The sequence below is a fragment of the Alligator mississippiensis genome, chromosome 1 (assembly GCF_030867095.1).
Source record: "Alligator mississippiensis isolate rAllMis1 chromosome 1, rAllMis1, whole genome shotgun sequence".
In the NCBI taxonomy this organism is placed as follows: domain Eukaryota; kingdom Metazoa; phylum Chordata; order Crocodylia; family Alligatoridae; genus Alligator; species Alligator mississippiensis.
Genome location: NC_081824.1, coordinates 95,187,345 through 95,206,135, shown reverse-complemented (window position 1 = coordinate 95,206,135; position 18,791 = coordinate 95,187,345). Strand labels below are relative to the sequence as shown.

At 43.6% G+C, this 18,791-nt stretch overlaps 1 protein-coding gene across 1 annotated transcript in view; it reads left to right on the top strand.

Annotated features, from left to right (window-relative positions):
• AK9 (adenylate kinase 9) overlaps positions 1 to 18,791 on the top strand; it is a 191,235-nt gene that overhangs the window by 83,489 nt on the left and 88,955 nt on the right. The window contains exons 16-18 of the mRNA XM_019499938.2: positions 6,035 to 6,191; positions 10,008 to 10,122; positions 10,969 to 11,042. Coding sequence (XP_019355483.1) covers positions 6,035 to 6,191; positions 10,008 to 10,122; positions 10,969 to 11,042 — 346 coding nt within the window. The remainder of the gene's footprint in view (positions 1 to 6,034; positions 6,192 to 10,007; positions 10,123 to 10,968; positions 11,043 to 18,791) is intronic.

The window sequence follows — 18,791 nt, the reverse complement described above, 5'->3', positions numbered from 1 at the left end:
GAAATGATGAATTCACCACTTCCCTTGTTAGTTTGTTTCAATAGTTTATCATCCTTACTCTTACAAATCCCTTATTTCTCATTTTAATTTTTTTGGCTTTAACTTTTTATCCATTGGTTCTTTATATGGCCTTTTCCACTACAATAAAAAGTTCTATTATATCCACTTTCTCCCTGTTAAGGTTATTGTACACTCCACTCAGGTCACCTCTCAGTCTTGTTTTCAAGTTTCTAAGTACAAGGCATTTTCTCTAGCCTTTGTATCATTTTTTCCCTGAAATTTCTCCAGTTTTTAATACATCCATTTTAAAAAGTAGAAAGCACTAATTGATACATTTAATATTGGTCTATCAATGTCATATGCAGAAGTAAAATTATCTTCCTGCTTCTAGTTATTAATATATTTATCAAAGGATCAAAATTCTTTTGAAACAGCATTACTTTGAGAATTTGGGTGCAATTGCTTGTCCATTATAATTCCTGGATCCTTTCCTGAGTTAGCGTTCTCTAGAATACAGTCCCCAATTCATTTGTGTGTCCCATATTCTACAAACTAAAAGATATGAGCTTGCATGTATATGTATTAAAACATTTTGCTTGAATAAGTCCAGGTTACCAAGTGATCCATGTTTCTCTGAAAGACTGCTGTGACCTCTCATTATTTATTACTCTAATTTAATGTTCTGCCCAAGTTTTATGCTGACAATTGTATGTGCCCACTAAATTGAAAAGCTCAGGTCATTCTTGACTGCTTCTATGAAGCATATAAAATACTTGGACTCACTGTCAACTTCACAAAAAACAAGATACTTTACCAGCCTATCCCAAATCATCCAGCTGTTCCCCCACATATTATGATTGGAGGGAAGATCTTAGATAATGTTGAGCATTATCCCTACCTGGGTAGTCACCTTTCCCAAAAAGTAAACATTGTTGATGATATTCAACACAGAATAAAATCCACCAGTGCTGCCTTTGGATGTCTCCAAAATTATGTCTCAGTGATCATAACGTCAGGAAACAAACCAAACTTTTTGTCTACCAAGCTGTTGTCATACTCACCTTGAATGCATGTGAAATCTAGACAACATATTGTAAACACCTGAAGGCCTTGGAATGTTACTATCAGCGATGTTTTCAGAAAATCCTCTATATCAAATGGAGGGACAGAAGAGTGAATGCTAGGATTCTGGCTCAGGCAAACACCACCAACATTGAAGCTGCGTTTATATGGAGCTAGCTCTGTTGGACAGGGCATGTCATAAGGGACATCTGTACATGACACGGGGGTTTAATTCTCCCTAAATATCCTCCTGATCCTTACTTGTCTCTTCAGTGGTGGGGAGGGGAGAGTGAGCTACTGGTGGGCAGAGCAGTACCTGAGCTGCAGGGCAAGGGGCTGGTGCTTCCCTCAATGGCAGCAGGGACCCCCCCGACCCAGGCAGCACCCATCCCCTCCCCTCCGCAATCACCTGGCTTGGGCAGTCCCAGGGAGCACTGCAGCCATGGAGGGAAGTACCAGGCCCCTGTACAGCTCAGGCAGGCAGGAAGGTTCTGAGGGGGAAAAAACATCAGACTCGCCACTTCCCCCCCCCTTTCTATGGAGCCTGCTTTCCTGGGCTGCTGCCAAGCTGCCTTCACAGTCTGTCTGCACAGCCTCTGAGCCAAATGGAGCCTGGTGCTTCCCTCCATTCCTGTAGGGTAGGAAATTAAAACTCCTCAAAGGTGTTTTACTTTGCAGCACCCCAAAGTCATTTGCTGCATCCCAACATCATGTAAGGTACATTATGCCGCCGAATGTGCTACAGCGGCTGCAATTAACATTTAATACACCACCGAATGTGCAAACAGCAATGCCATTAAAGCAGCATAAAAGGCATTTAACCCACTTTAAACCTGCTTTAAAGTGTCATCTACAAACACCCAAGGCTGCCTGACAGGCAACTCCTGAAACAGGTCCTATACTCCCAACTCACCAGTGGACCCTGCTCTAGAGATGGGTAAAAGAAGAGATTCAAGGACACCTTGAAGTTCAATCTGAAGAAATGTGATATTAACAACAATACCTGAGAGATCTGAGCACTGAATAGTCCCCAGTGGCACTGTAAAGTACGACAAGGAATCGACCATTTTGCACAAACTGGCCTCACTATGAAGATGATTAGGCAAGAGGGATAAAGGGAAAAAGCTGTGACCCAACATCACCAGGATCCACTCCATCCTTCTGAACCTTTATGCCATGGCTACAGTCAAACATGAGAATATTGGATTGGCCTCCTCAGTCATCTCCAGACTCACTGATGACTTCCCTACATACTAGAATACTGTCATCCTCATATCCAGGGATTGCCGATGATGACAACATTTATCAACAGTGATAGTCAACAGTGATATTTACTTCCAGATTCATAACAGATATGGAATAATGTTAGGTCTAGTAAAATCAAATATAGAACTTCATTATTAAGCGAAACTTTATTGACCTTATTAATGAGATCACTCCTGAACTTTCAGAAATCAAATTTTTCTACCTCTCTCTTCTAATTTAAATAAGAACGTGCTTAAATCCTGTAAAGCAGGGGTGGGCAAAATGCAGCCTGGGGGCCGGATGCGGCCTGCCAGGCCATTCTATCCAGCCCATGGGGCCCCTAAAAAATTTTAAAAATTAATATTTATCTGCCATGGGCTGCCTGTCATGCGGCCCTTGATGGCTTGCCAAAACTCAGTAAGCAGCTCTCTGCCCAAAATAATTGCCCACCCCTGCTGTAAATTCATTTCTCATCTTACTCAAGAAATTCATTGACTAGTTTCCTAGTTTTGACTCTGAGGTTTCCAATATTCTCCATCCTTAACTCCCTATTTCTGTGTAATGTAATTGCCTGTACTGTACATAAATAATTAGTCAAAGTCTAATGGAAGTGGTTGCTCTACAAGAGTCATCATCTAAAGTTGTTAAAAATATAATTTCTGAATTGTTTATAAAGAAGTCAATTTCCTTGCTCATTTTTTTCCTGCTGTCTCATATCTGAAGAGTCTGTCCTATGCTAAGCTATGTTTTGATCAGGAATAAGGTAATTAAGAGACAGCCACATCATCTTGTAGTTTAGATTCAAGAACCAAACTATTTTGAAGGTTAAAATGAAGATAAAAAATATTTCAAATTAGATTTTATTTTAATTATTTTAATGTATTTAGGGTAATTTGTTTTTTTCTTTAAAAATCAGCCTGCTTATAAGTAAATTTGAAACTATGGCAACTTATTATAAGGCCTAAGTTTACTATAATCTATTAAAAAATAAAGTTAAAAATAACATTCAAGCATTTCATGTTGCTCCTGAAGTTTTGAAGTAAACCAGACAACTGAGTCAGTAGAAGTCACTGGCTAAACACCAGGAACTAGTTTTGTTGAAGTACTGAACCATCTTTTTTACTAGAATAGTGTGGCCCTCCTGGACTTTGCCAAAAGGAGGGGAGATGCAATGCCTCTCTGTTCTCCTGTCATGACTTGATGATCTACAAAATAAAATTATACAGAGTTGGAGGTTCCAATAATGGGTGATGACAGTTGCTTTAAATATGTGGTTCTCCCCTCTTGGCATGTTTTCTGAGGCTTCACCTTCCCTACACCTCTTCCACACACCAACCAGATGATAGCTTAAGTGGTATTCACCCATATGATATGTGATAACCTGGCCTACCACCCCCTATAGCAGGGTACAGTCAAGCACATCAGTTGGCCAATCAAATAATTATAAATTGGCACCCACCTTATTAGTCCACAATAGATACTTGACAATAGTCAAATAAATAAATTGATCAGCATACATATATGCCTTGTTCTGGTGTCAGCCTTTTAGTGCGCTAAAGAAGAAGAAAAGAAACTTATACCAGGGCAATTAAATTTGTTGTCTCACGTCACCAGCTATCTGGCACTTCATGAGATTCTGAATCACGTGTCCCTTTGTGACAATCCTCTAGCCTTCTGTGGCTCTTCAGTTATTGCACTCTTTTAACTGGTTGCCTGCTGCATTCTTGACGGCTTATCTGAACCCTCCCCCAATGAGACTCTCTGGGCTAACCTTGGATTTTCTATCTCCAGCCCTGTGAGGCTCAGGACCCTTCTTGCAGCTCCAGACAGGCTCTGCAGCCTGTGATGGGGTCAGAGCCTGTGTGCAGTAGCTTACAGAGCAGCCTCCATGCTGCTCTCCCAGCTTGGCAGGTCTCTTGCCAGTTTGAATCCCCCACTCTCTCTCCCTCCCTATGCATCTTTATGATGTCACTCCCTGCGTGTCTTCCATTGCGCAGGGAGCAGGTGCTTCTAAAAAGAAGCACCAGTGTGAGTGTTGCTCTTATTTCTCTGCTCCAGGACCTAAAGGCCATTTTTCCCCACAGCAGGGGCCATTTCACAATGTGTGATGCCCCACAATGTCAGGGCCCATGTGCAAGCTGCCCCAGCCAGCAACAAACAGCATCCTACATAGGTGCAATGAGATTATTTTTTTCATTTCAGTTTGTTCAACTAATTTAGTTTAATGATTAAACTAAAATTAAAGTTGAGAAACTAATTGGGAATTACAGCACAAATATTGTTTTCATCTTACAATTTTGGGGGGAAAAAACAAATCCAAGATATGCGAGGATGAGATCTATGAGTCCTAACCTCTTGAAGACCCTGGTCACCAAAGACATGCAGTTCAATTAATTACCTATGGATAATAGTTCCTTTGATTAATAAATCAGTTTTAAATGCAAAATATATTTTGATAGACTTTTAAAAAATATATACAGCTCATTTAAAGTAGTTTTATTTAGCTAATAAAATGTGTTGTTTGTACCCTTTTAAATTGAATTCTGCTTTCCTGCCAAAAGAGCTTGACAGAAGTGATAAATTTAAAAAAAAATAGTAAAAATGCATTTTTACCATTTTCTCTTGTAAAAATATGTCAAAATTAAGAATATAAATAAATTGATATTAAGCTATATAATTGCTGAGTAAATGTGCATAGATACATTTCACTTTCTGATTAGTAAAAGGTGTTAAATTTAGTGTAAAGGTTATGTTTAGTTGCAAATCCACGTTGTAACCCAGTGTGTGGCTCAATGGTGGGAGCACAGCTGCCGGTGATTAAAAGTGATAACATGCCTCCTTTGTGGGCGGGCGGCAGCTGAGAGCAATGAGTGTCTGGCTGGGAGGAAGTTAAAAACTCCCAGGGAGAGGAGCTGGAAGATAGAGGGAAGAGGGAGGTGTCAAGAGAGGGAGCACCAAGCCAAGTCCTGGTGTCCTCTCCCTGTCTGAGAAAGGACCACAGCTAGGAGTTAACCATTTGTTGGTTGTATGGTTGTCTGTTAAGTATTAGTTTTGTTATGGACATTGTTTCCCATGTGGGAGTGAGTATGCCCCCCCAAAAAATAAAGAGCTGAGTGAGAACGTGCTACACACATTTAAAAGTTACCTATATTGATATAAGCCTTTTTTAGGAAATTTAAAAATACAAATATAAAACAAAATTAAAATCAACCATTTTAATCATGGTTTGATGCTTACTGGTTTTAATCACTTTGATTTAAATAATATCTGCCCTGTGTTAAAGCATCAATAAATGGATATTTTGAATGTAAATATCAGTTATCAATAACGAAACTTGTGTTCTTTTCCCAGAATAGTTGTGCTCATTTTGCTTAAAAGCTACAAGCTGTGGCTGCTTAATATATTGCTTTATCATTTCATTATTTTGGAAATCTGCAACATTGTACCACAACATTTAATTAACAGTTTTTATAAGCAACATTAGACTCTGAGGTTTACCTTAGAAGACTCATTACATGATTTCTTACTAACTTGGATTTTTTAGGTTACCTTCAGGATAATATTTGCTTAGTAATTTTCACAAGTAGGGACTTATGGACACCATTGATAAAGAAGAAAACAATATTGCTTGTCTGTGAATAAAGTTCTACTATATTTTAAACAGTTCACAGATCTGCTTGTACTCACATAATTTTTTTGTGCCACTTAATCTCATGTTTCCTAACAGCTCACTAAGACGAATAAAGACAGGTATCCTGGTGCTCCTGAAAAAGGAGGATGGGTAGTGGATAACTATCCTATAACCTCAGCACATTGGTCAGTCTTATCAGAAAAGGGAATCTTACCTGATGTTGTGATCTGTCTGAAGAATTCTGAAAATAATGGTTAGTAAATATTTACTAATGAAGTACACAAATTAAAATCTCCCTTTTTTTTCTTTCAATGTCATTGTCTGTATAAGAGACACTTATTAGAAACACCAGAGTTGAAGCATGCTTGTGTCCCACTTACAATCTTGTAGAGGCCAATATCAAAAATAAGCGGACAACAAAAGGACTAACAAGGATGGCCAGAATCTGTCTGCTATGGTTTAGGGCTGACAACAGAAGAGGAAGTATGAGCATTTTCTAAAAACTTTGAGGTGAAAGTTTGTTCAGGCTCCTATTTACAGGAGAAAGTGTGGTATTTAGTGCAGCAATCATCAAGATTTTGTAATAACAGGCTGGGTCAACCCGGATTGGGCATAAAGTAGGATGGTGCTTCAAACCCTGCTGCCACAGCACGGGAATCAGAGAGAAGCAACAGAGGTGACAGCAGGGACCAGGTTGGAAGCTCTGTGGGCCAGATCCAGTGGCAGACTGGACCCAGCCAGTGGGCCATATGCTCATGACCCCTGGTGTAGTAGAACACTGGATTAGGGCTTGTAACTAGTGAGTCTTTTTGCAGCTTTGCAAGTGGCCTGCTGAGTGACTTCTCTGTGCCTCAGTTTCTGGTTTAAAGTGCTATAAGAAATTGAGTATTATTAATAAGTACTCATACCTCCAAGCAGAAACTCTGGCTCTCTCAAATCCATCCTTAATGCACCTTAAAACTAGCTAATGCACCTTAAATCAGCATGTGTAGATGTGCCCAGCGAGATTCTGTTGTCCTTGCCATGGACTTGGTATTGTAGCAGAAATGAGCAGTCTGAGTCTGGGTCTGTTGATTTGAGTAGCTATGGTTTGGAAATTGTATTACAAGTATAGAAAATCCTGCCATAGATGCCTAAGGTGGGCATCCTTGTCTGTGGGATCAGAGCACATGTTTGTAATGTACACCTTGGCTGTAGAAAATGGACCTGGATGAAACCTGGTGGCGAAGCAGTAGCTGTAGTAGTTGGTTGGTTTCTGATACAGCAGGGCAGAATGTTGCTATGAGGTGTCAAGTGTCACCACTAAGAGCTAAGTTAGCCCTTCCCTGGCCCTGCAGCTGCTACTAAATTGAGAGCTTTGGATCACTCATGATATAAAATTGAAACCTTTGCAAGGCCAGGGAGATGTTAACCTGACTATTAGTGGTGACAACTCATCTTGCAGCCATTACACCTGCTGCACTTTGTGTGTCTCTCACCAGAGCTTTACACTCCCCTGCTTCCATTCCAGTGCCTCAGAGTGCAAACTCTATCAGATGTGTCTCTGGGAGGTGGGGAATCAGAGAGGCACTGAGGGGAGGGAGATCTTAATTTGTAGCACACATACTGAAAAGTTTGGCTGCCACTGCTCTAGAGATCCTTCCTATGTTTCCACATGATGAAGATGACATGGATGTATCTTAGGTATGGAGGCGAATGGAGAATCCCTCAGATGAACTTCTTTTACAGTCAAAGAAGGAAGAGTGCAAGCTCTAAAAAGTAGAGGGTTTTCTAATTCCTTGGAACAAGGCAGAGCCCATGTGATTTTTATAAGTACAGCATTGCTTTCCCAAATTTGGGACATAGGCTTTATTTGGCTGTCAATTAATTTTCCATAATTCTATCACTCTTAAGTCAAAAGGACTTAATTCTCAGAATGTCAGCTAGACTCTTTCTTCACCTGATGAACAGTATATTTGTGCAGCAAACATTTGGCATGATTAATATGTGAAATTCAGGCTCTTATGGCACATCCCTTTCAAAATTTTTCTTGTAGGGACAGTTACAATGACATCACACACTCTAATTTCATCCCAGAGGTGGGATCAGATTTTCCTGTTAATATCCATCTACCAGCATTTTTCCTAAGTCTAATTCATGAGAGAAAGCAATTTAAATGACATACTTTGAAGGTTAAAGAGCACTTTTTACTATCTGAGCAGTAGGAAGAGCTCCATAAATAGGACATTCAGATTATTTGAGCCTATGCTAGCAAATCAAAGGGAAATGCTAATGTGGTTCCTTTATTCAGTATGAGAGTTCACTCAATTACAAGGCAAGCTACATCAGCAGCCTGTTTTAATAAAACATCAGTACTAGATATTTGCAGGGCAGTTGTTTGGAGCCAAATCGATGTTTTATTAGTGATTAATCTTTGGTCACAGCTTCTAAATCAAATGTTCAGTTTGGTGGAGCAGTTCTTAAATCCTTATTCATATGCATTCTGGGATTGCACCACTTTCAGGGGCAACTGGCTTGCCAGTCACCAGTGAACAAGATAAATGTGTGCACGTAGCCTATTTTCTTACATACCACATACCCCACCAGGTAAGATGCACCTTTATTTTGGAAGGCAGAATGTACAAAAAGAGATTTTTCCAGAGTCATGGCCCACTGTATAATATAGAATAAATCCTCCAGGTAGTGTGGCATCTCAGGATATAGTGTGGGTGAAGCAGCAGGAACTTTCTGATGTGGCAAAACAGCGATAAGGCTAGGCCCCAGAGCCTTGCAGGGGCAGTAGGAAGATTGCTAGTTCCTACTGTAAATAAATATTTCTTTCCAGGAGGGAGATAATAAATAAAGTGTTGTTGTTCATACCACAAGCCTTATCAAGATGTTACAGACTGCATGCTGCAGCTCACTTGCCCTGAACCAGTTGAATTGCTGCTGCAGGCACAAGCTTTCATGCTAGTGCAAATTCCTTAGTGGTTACTAAAGTGTTAACCTTCTGACCTTCCGTCTGCATGGCCCCAGTGATGTGGTAGCCATTCTGTCAGTCATTCAAGCACAATGACTACCGTGAAGCAAAAAAAAAATCATGTTCCCGACTTAAGACATGCACCCCAATTTTGCAGGGCTGATTTTAGAGAAAAAAGGTTGTGTTGTATGTGGGTAGATACCACATTTGAAGAAAGAATGGCTAGTTAACTTACTATAAGTATGACTCTCCAAGATGCTTGAACTGAACATACAGATTCCACAACCCGTTTCTCCTTCCCTTCTCTCTGAAGTTCTGTCCTCTGTATTCTGGGGTTGGAGGTGTAGGCAGCAGCCTAATTCAAGCAGATGCTATGAACTAAGGCTTAACTAAGGATTTCCTGTCTCTTAAGTCTATGTTTGAGAGAATTTGTTTTTTTTTAAATCTTTTTGCTTGTGGGAATTTTACTAATTCTGGTCTACTTACTTGTTTTAAGGAATAAAATGAAAAATATCCACTTCTTGAGTTAAAATTTTTACAACACTTAGAGTCTGTCCACTAGATAAATACTCAAAGCTGTTCTAAACCAGCAGATCTTCACTCACATGGACAAAATATTTTGCAGAATTGAGAATATATTTGTTTATATCTGAGAATATATTTGTTATATATTTGAGAATATTTGTTTATATCTTAAAAACAGTAAAATAAACTCATTTATTTCTATATTTTTATTTAGCTTTGTTTTAATTCTTTAAATCCAAGGGCACAACTTCACTATATATATATTCCATTTTTCATAAATACATATGTGATATACAAAAAAATTCAACACCTTGCTCCACCTATCCCCTGTAGAGGCTCTACTGTGCTAAATTAACCTTGTAAGGCTCTTGTCATTGAAAAGAAAGTTTTAACATTTTCAAAATTAAGATTGTAATTGACATTTTCATTGGTATATCTTCCTTTTCTATAATTTAAAGAAGTAGGTGTCTAAGTTGTCAACCATTTATGAAATAGTTTTTATATCTTAAAAACATGTTTGTTCTAAGATATGACAGTTATATACTGTTGCAACAAATAAATTAATTTTGTATATTTGTTTTGCAGGAATATGTTTACTGCATAGACTCTATTTAGCAAATAAGGATGAAATTAATTCTAAGATATTTAACAGACTAAAAGAGGAAGCATTAAAAAAGAAACAACAGAAAGATGAAGCAAGGTAAAATATAACATGTCTAAGCACTTAAAAATAAAATGCATATTTGATATAATATACCATCTCTCTTGCATGCTCTCCTTTCTCCCCCTCCCTCCCCCAGATAAGGCATACACCTTGTTTTAGTGGCAGCACAGATGACGCATAAGTGTGGGGGGGCACAATTCTGCATCACCATCGCCATCACCACCATTGCAAATACTGTGCCACTACTGCCACCCTTACTGCTGCCAGGCCCTGGCTCCAGCCAAATTGCAGCCCCAAAGCCCCGCTATCAGCACAGAAATCTGGGGAGGGCATGTGCCTCCCCATGCCCCCCAACACATCGCCCGTGTGTGGCAGGATTAAAAAAAAAGATTTTTCCAGCAGGATGGATGAGTGCTGACCACAGAGCCAAAGTATACTTTTCAGTGTCGCTGCTCAACCTGGCTCCTCAGCCAGAAGCTTTGGTTTAACCTTCTCATAGCCACTGAAAAATTGTCAGTGACCAAGCAGCCAAAAGCTACCGCCATTTTGTCAGTGACTGTGAAAGGGTTAAAACTATCTCTGATGCTGATATGGGTACTCTGGCCCTTTTCCTGGAGTGGCCAGTCTTACTGTGGGAGAAAAAGCCTGAATATTTGTAAACTTTGGTTTCTCCTAGGAGAACAGCAACTCTTCTGGGAATGTCTGTACGAGACCAAAGAATCTTTGATTTATTTATTATAAATCACTTTGAAAAAGCAAGCTTACTAAACTGTATCTTAAACTTGATTATATTTTTCCATATATCTATTTATATTTAATGCATTAGTAACTTGGTTCAATCAAATTTATGCAAATATTAACATGTAGAAATTCTCATTTCAGAAAAGAACTGCAAGAGATGCTGAAATTGCAAGAAGAACAGCAAGCTATGGAGTCTGTTGGAGAAAAGTATGGAGGCAAGTATCATTTAAAATAAATTTCAATTTAGTAACACATGATTTAAACTAACTTTACAGATGTGGATCTTGTGCTTTAGCTTCCATTTTTAGTCATACAACATCTGAGTAATTAAATATTTCCCATTACTTTCTTTGAAACCATTGACTGTCTCAGGAATAATTTTTTCTGTGACAGTCTGTTTTCTGTTTCTAGCCTCGTAAGTCTTTGTTGTGATCCATCCAGAGTCATACTCAACTTTTAGACTCTTCTGTTCTAGCTATACTGGATTACTTATTATCTTGGAATGACTTGAAACTCTCAGCTTCATCAGACTCTATCTGGATACTATATCAATATATCATCTGCCTGATGAAGGTCATTTGATTTTTTTTTCACCTTACAGTGCCTAGGTATTTAGAAGGTTTTAATCAGATATTTCCACATATCTAATATTAAATCTTTAAAAAGATTTATACTACTGTGGTTGAAATAAGGTAAACTAATGTAACCAATGCCTCACTTAAATGGTAGCTTTTAGGAAGTGTGAATTGCCTCCAGTCACCTCTGCTGAGTGTGGATTTCAACATTTTAGGACAACAGCTTTAATGTTAGCTACTAACTATTTCATGCTTGATCATCTGGCTTTGATTTGGGAAACTATATTTATTCAGCAAAATACTTAAATATGCACTTAACTTGTACTACAAGATTAGCGCATTATTAAATGGGTGCTTAGTTTCTTCTCATGAATTGCAGAAATCATACTGTCGCCACCACCCCCACTGCTGCCAGGCCCCGGCTCCAGCAGGCTGCAGCCCCGTGCTCCATGCCCCACTGCTGGTGTAGAAATCTGGAGAGGCACATCCCGCCCCCCCCCCCACAATGCTCACCTAATGTATCACCAATGCATTAGCTTACATCAGAGTACCCACAGCATTTGTTCTGGGTAGAGCTGAGAGAAAAGTGGGGGAAATTGTGTATGAATTGAAAGATAAATTTAAATCAAACTTGTTTGTAAGCCTTTCTTGCTTGAAAATCATGGGGTTGCAGGCTGGGGGAAGGCAGAGAGAGGACTCCAGGATTAAGTTGCAGAGCTTAAAACCAGCTTGAAGTTTCCTACCCTTCTTGAAACTCAGAGTGGATCAGTCATAAAAAGAGTTAAGATTATTGCTAGAAATGATCCAGTGGCTATGGTGTCACAAAGAGGGAAAAGTGATCCCTTTATGGGCACGTCCATACATGCAAGCACGTGCGCTTGCAGCAGCTCAAATAGAAGCGGTGCAAATTTGAGCCAAGGCTTTTTGCCTCAGCACACATGCTCAGACACGCACTTTGATGTGGAGCAAATTGTGCCACTTGGGGCAAAATAACCCTGTCTGGCTTTTCCTGGATCTGCAGCCAGGTGGAGCTAGAGCCTGGAGCCAGCACTTGTGCTGTCCCCAGCAGTATAAAAAGCTGCCCTGTCCTGGCCCCATCCATACAAAGAGCTGCCCTGGCAAGCAACTCAAGGCTATTTGCTCTCTGGAACTTCTGGGGCCCAGCCAATTGATACCTGGGGACACTACCCCTTGTGCCAGCTGGACTGCTGCAGCAGTACCCCAAATCCATTTTTTAAAATACCCCAAAATCCATGTTCTTCCACATCTAAAACAAAAAAGCACTCTACACACACACATATATCAAGAGAGAGAGAGACAGTGATAAGTTGGGTAATGCTTTATTGGTACATTTACAATGTTAAAGCAATTTGGAAGCCTACCAGTGTCTCTATCATCATGCAAAAATAAATTCTAAATACGTGTTGATCTGTGCTTTCGGTTTTCTTCATTCATGATGGGTGTGTGATGGGGGGGATGTGGTGTTTGTAGAAAGGGGGTGATAAAGGGTGTGGGGGAAGGCAGGTGGGTGGATGTGGAGGGATGTGGGCTGGTCTGTGGGTAGGAGTGGGGCAATTGCTGGGGACACTGTGGGTCTGGGGGCTGCTCAGGAGGGGTGGGTCCCCTGGCCCCCACAGGGTGCAGCCCCCCACACAGCACATGGAATGCCCCCTCCCCCCCCCGCCCAGGGTCCCAGCTCCCCCCTGGAGAGCCATGGCCCCTACCCCCCACAGGGCCCCAGCCCCCCTGCCCAGGATCCCAGGCATCCTGGAGGCCCCCCACCCAGGGTCCCAGCTCCCCCCTGGAGGGCCACAGTCCCTATCCCCCACAGGGCCCCAGTCCCCCTGCCCAGGGCCCATAACTAACCTTTAACAGCAGCAGTGGGGGGACCATACGCCGAGCCCAGCCTGGTTCTGCCAGCTCTGGGGCTGCTCTTGCTGCCCAGCTAGGCTGGTCTTGTGGCAGCAAGACCCAGTGCGGCACACGGGGACTGCATGCCAGGCCCAGCCAGGTCCTGGGCCCCCTCTGCAGCCCAGCCAGGCTGGGCCCATGGTAACAGGACCCAGTGCAGCATGCGGAGACTGCGTGCCGGGTCCAGCCGGATCCTGGGGCCTCTCTGCAGCTCAGCCAGGCTGGGCCCAGATCCCTGAGGCTCACTAGTCTGGCTTTGCAGTGGAGTGGGTCACACGGCTGCAGGAGGCACACACGGGCCGCGCCTCCTGGAGCCCTGTGACCCGCTCCGGTGCAAGGCCGGATTAGTGAGCCACATGGAGCTGGGCCAGGTCCTCACACCCCTGCAGACACAGGGGGCAGAGGTGGGAGCCCTGGGGCCTGGAGCTGGCACAGCATGCAGTTCCCGCATGCCGCACTGGGTTCTGCTATGGCCAGGCTCTTCCTATAGCTGCAGGACCTGGCCCAGCATGTGGCGACCATGCAGAGCCAAGCTGGGTCCTGCTGACCCTGGGGCTGCTTGTGCTGCCTGGCAGCCGGGCAGCACGAGCAGCCCCAAGGCTGACAGGACCTGTCTCGGCTCCGCATGGTCTCCATGCGCTGGGCCGGGCCAGGAAACATGAGCTGCCTGGGGCGGGCAGGACACAGCTCGGCTCCGCACGGTCCCCATGTGCCGGGCCGGGCCAGGCAGCACGAGCTGCATGGTCCCTGAGCGGCTTATGATCCCCAGCCCAGCCTGGCATGCGGGGACTGTGCAGAGCTGAGCTGAGTCCTGCTGGCCCCAGGCTGCTCGTGTTCCCCGGTCCGGCGCGCAGAGACCACACGGAACTGAGCCAGGTCCTGCCGGCCTTGGAGCTGCTCATGCCACCCGGCTGTCAGGCGGCACAAGCAGCCCCGGGGCCAGCAGGACCCGGCTCGGCTCTGCGCGGTCGCCATGTGCTGGGCCAGGTCCTGCAGCTGTAAGAAGGGCATGGCCATGGCAGGACCCAGCGTGGCAAGCAAGAACCGCATGCCACGCCAGCTCCTGTCAGCATGGGCCAGGCCCCAGGGCTCCCACCTCTGCCCCCTGTGCCTGCAGGGGGGTGAGGACCTGGCCCAGCCCCATGTGGCTCACTAGTCCAGCCTTGCACCGGAGCAAGTCACAGGGCTCCGGGAGGCATGGGTCCTGTGCGCGCCTCCCGGAGCCGTGTGACCCGCTCCAGTGCAAAGCCAGACTAGCGAGCCTCAGGGATCTGGGCCAGGTCCTCACCTCCCCCACAGCCCCAGGGACATCTCCCCCCCCCACCACCACTCTCCAAACCCCCCCTCCACATCCTCCAAACCAGAACGTCTCTTTTGGAGGACTGGCTCCGGCACGGTCTTGAACCGTGCCTTGCTCTGCTCTATTGCAGAGTGGGTTTTTTAGACCCCTGGATATCCAGGGGTCTAATTTTCTCCCCACGCTGCAAACTTGCAGTGCAGGGAACATTTTTTCATTCCCGCACATGCCTGTTGCCCCACCTCAAAGGGGTTTGAGGTGGGGCAACAGGCACATGTGTGCTCATCTGGACATGCCCTATGTGTTTAATCAGATTAGCAAAACATTTCATTTTAAAGACGGTTTTATTTTGTTTCTTTTTGGATAAAGAGATTTTGATACTGGGTTCTCTATTTCCTGCAGCCTGGCTAATGACTCTGAGAAGAGTGTCCTGGATCTAAATGTGAACAAAATGTTTAGAAACTATGCTAAATACTAAGGAGTTTTTCAGGACAAGGAATATAGTTTTTTTGGAGCAAGAAACTAATTTTAGGGGAGCAAGATTTTTAGAAGGCCAACACAGGTTTATGATACAGTGCCTAAAACTGGAGCTACAGGATTCTCTCTACCACTGAGAAATTTCAGGGAGTGAACCCTATAATAGAAGGGCCAAAAACTTATGCTTGAAACTGTCAGAGGGGAGATACCAGACTAGTTTGACTGATGTTCTGACTTATAGTCCAATTTGGGTTTCATAATGTCAACATCCATCATAATAGCCAGTCTTTTATTACATAATCTGGCATTTATTTTGTTTGTTATAACCATAATGGTCCTGGGTATGACTGTAAACTGCATCTGACTCGAAGGCCTGGTGGCAACGTGGTGCTGTTACCCAAAAATTCACTAAGACCAAGTTTTTATTAGTGGGGTTGTTTATTGCTAAGGGTACCAGGGAGTTATACATTTATTAGAGACAATTAGCTTATTAGAAATTGCATTACCCTACCATATACACACTTACACATACATACATACATACATTCTTGCAGGTGACACACTCACATAATTAATCCCAAGGGTGTTGCAGATAGGGATGACCAATCCCTATCCATTGATGGAGTGGGGCTATTCGACCTGGCATGCACAGGCACGGGCTCTGGTGGTGAGGCAGGTTCTTCCTCATGTTATTCTCTCTCTCACCCCCTTTTATACAGTTTATATTGCTGGGCAAGATTTCTGGATGCTTCTTCTTCAGGCATGCATTGTTTAGTTGGCATGTAACAGGCTCCCCCTTATCTCACCAGTTGGATCTGGTCTTCTTGTCAAAGATGTTGCACAGACATCTGGCCTTCAACGGGAGGCTTCTGGTTGCTGATGCTGCAACTTCTTCTTTTGTCCTTGCTCGTTTTCTTTGTGTTATCTGCTTCTTCTTTGTTAGTCATACATACCACATTCATACCCTCTATTAACCTATTGATTAGTTACATATTTTTTTAACCCATTGGCTACAGTGAGGCTACTTGTGGGGGGAACTTCCTATTAAATTCCACAATGCTGCAACCTCCAGAGTAAGATGAGAATAGACTTCCTCAAAAGCCTAGTCCCCACTGCCTTGTGGGTGCTCCTTGGTTGAAGAAAGCCTAAGGGACATCACCCTAGCAAAAACATACCCTCATTGAGGCATTAGACAGTCAGCAGCAGTTCTTATCTGTTGTGCTCTGGCAGAAGCTACAGCCATCAAAGCACTGAACATCTGTACTCGCTCTGGCCTTTAGATTCTGACTCAATGGTCTAAAGGGGAGGGGGCTCTTGGGCAGCCTCTACACCTCCATACTCTTGCCGAGGCATATGCATCAAAGGTCTTGTATGGTGGTTACAGGACTCAGTACAAGCAGATTCATCAAGCACCTGACTAGACCACTTTTGCATACTCTGTGATCAAGAGAATCAACAGTTGCCTACAATATAACTATAAGTAAAAAAGAGCTAGCTCATAAATATAGTAGTAGTGTCAACCAGATAATAGGATTCACTAATTGTTTCCATTCTTGATTAGGTAGCATCTTTCTCTTTCTGATGTTCATTCTTTAGCAGACTTTTTTGTCTTGTACAGCTTGGTAAAATCCACACTAACTTAAAAATCATCTCCCCTAACTTCACTGCAAAGTTTTTATAAACCAAATATTTTTTCCTCTAATTGTGAAATAATTCTGAAATGTTAAATGTAAAGGGATATTACAAGATTCTGTATTGTCCCCCTCAAACAATAAAGCTGATCTTGGGTATGATGGTCCAACTCATTTTGAATCTGAATACATCAAAACAGCAGTTATTCATGGTAGAATTAATAGTACCCTACACACACTTGTGTTATAAACATGTGATAAGTCCTTACTCAAAGAAAAATCATGTTTTTCCATGCCTACATTTGATTTCTATAATCAAATACTGACTCACCAAAACACTTCAGTCATGCTGCTTTTTGTATGACATCTGTTTAATTTTATTTGTATGGGTCTCAGGCACATTGACTGCAGCCCTGCTCCCATGTGACATGTTTAGATAGAGGAAAATGAATGTACAGAGTTTATTGTTTAATACCAGCCATGATCTAGAAGTGATAACTTCAAACTTTGTCAAGAAAAGAGTGTAGAACTCTGTCGTAATGCTATCAGGTCATGTCTAGTAGGCCTGTGTAAAGTGACTAGTATTCGCTTCTGTTTCAGATTCAGCCAATTTGGGGGACAGTGATTTGATTCGGTGATTTAAATTACTGTCCCAATTTGATTCAGCCTAATCTGATTCAGAGATTCAGCAGCAGCCAAATCTCTGAATCTCCAAATCAGGCAGGCACATCCCCCGCCTGCTCTCCCAGCTCCAGCAATGGCTGCTCCGCCTGCCCCAGCTCCCGGCACTTAGGGGAAAAAAAGGTCGCGACTCAGCAGGTGCTGCCTGGCAGGGGGGTGATCCCCACTGCCCCATGCTGCATGGGGGGCTCTGCATAAGCCCCCCAACTCTCCCCCTTGCTCCCCCAGCTCCCCACGGGTGCCCCACACAGGCCAGCTCCGGCCCTTTAAAAAAAAACAAAACCAAAAATCCCCAGACTCACCGTTCCTGGTGGCAGGGGCCAATCCCCACTGCCTCCCACTGCCCCACACCATGTGGGGAGCTCTGCACAAGCCCCCAAAGCCCCAAGGCCACTGCAGGAGCAGTGAGTCTTGGGGCTTTTCTCGGCTTTTTTTTCTTACAGGGCTAGAGCTGGCCCAGATGGAGCAGCCATGGGGGGGCTGGGGGAGCAAGAGAGGGGTTGGGGGGCTCGTCCAGAGCCCTCCATGCAGCGTGGGTCAGTAGGGGGCAGTGTGGATTGACCCCCCTGCCCAGCAGCACCCAGTGAGCCAGGGCTTCTTTTTAAAGTATCAGGAGCTGGGGCGGGTGAAGCAGCCATGGGGAGGGCTGGAGGAGAGGGGGGGTCAGGGGGCTGGCAGGGGTCCCCCCATGGTCCCCTCCCCCATGCTCCCCTTCCCCACCCCTGGTACTTACCAGCTCGGAGTCAGCTGCAGCTCCCTGCTGCAGCCACTGGGGACTGTCCAAATCATCAAAGCTCTCCAAATGTTTTCTGAACGTTCGGAGAGTTTTGAATCAATTTGGAGCTTTAAATTGGTCCCCTGATTCGATTCAGATTCGGAGATTCAGCCACTGAATCAGGCCGAATCTCCTCTGAATCAAATCACCAACCGTAGCTTCACACGGCTCTAATGTCTAGATCATTTCCATAGCACTCCCCAGAGCATAGCTCTCAAGCATGCCCTTCCTACCCATTCACACTACTCATGCACCAGTCCCTGAAATGGGACAATGAAGCCCCCTGCAGGTGCACTTCACTTCTTGAGCACAACAGAGAGTGAGACCTTAGGGGTGGGGTGCCCTTAAGCACTGTAATTGCCTCATTTCTGGGATTGGTATGTATGGAAAGGGAGATGTAAGACCAGCCCTCCTGGGAACACTGTGAAAGGATAGAGATACCCTTTTCTCATGCGATTAAATGCACTCTTGAACAATTGCAATTTCTATAAGCTTAGTGGGGCACATGAATTTTAGTTGTATATCCACTGAAGTCAATGGACTTATACTAGGTTTTCTCTCAATCAGTGAATTAAATGTGGAGGGAGCTGCTACACTGACCACTAGCCTTTTCCAAG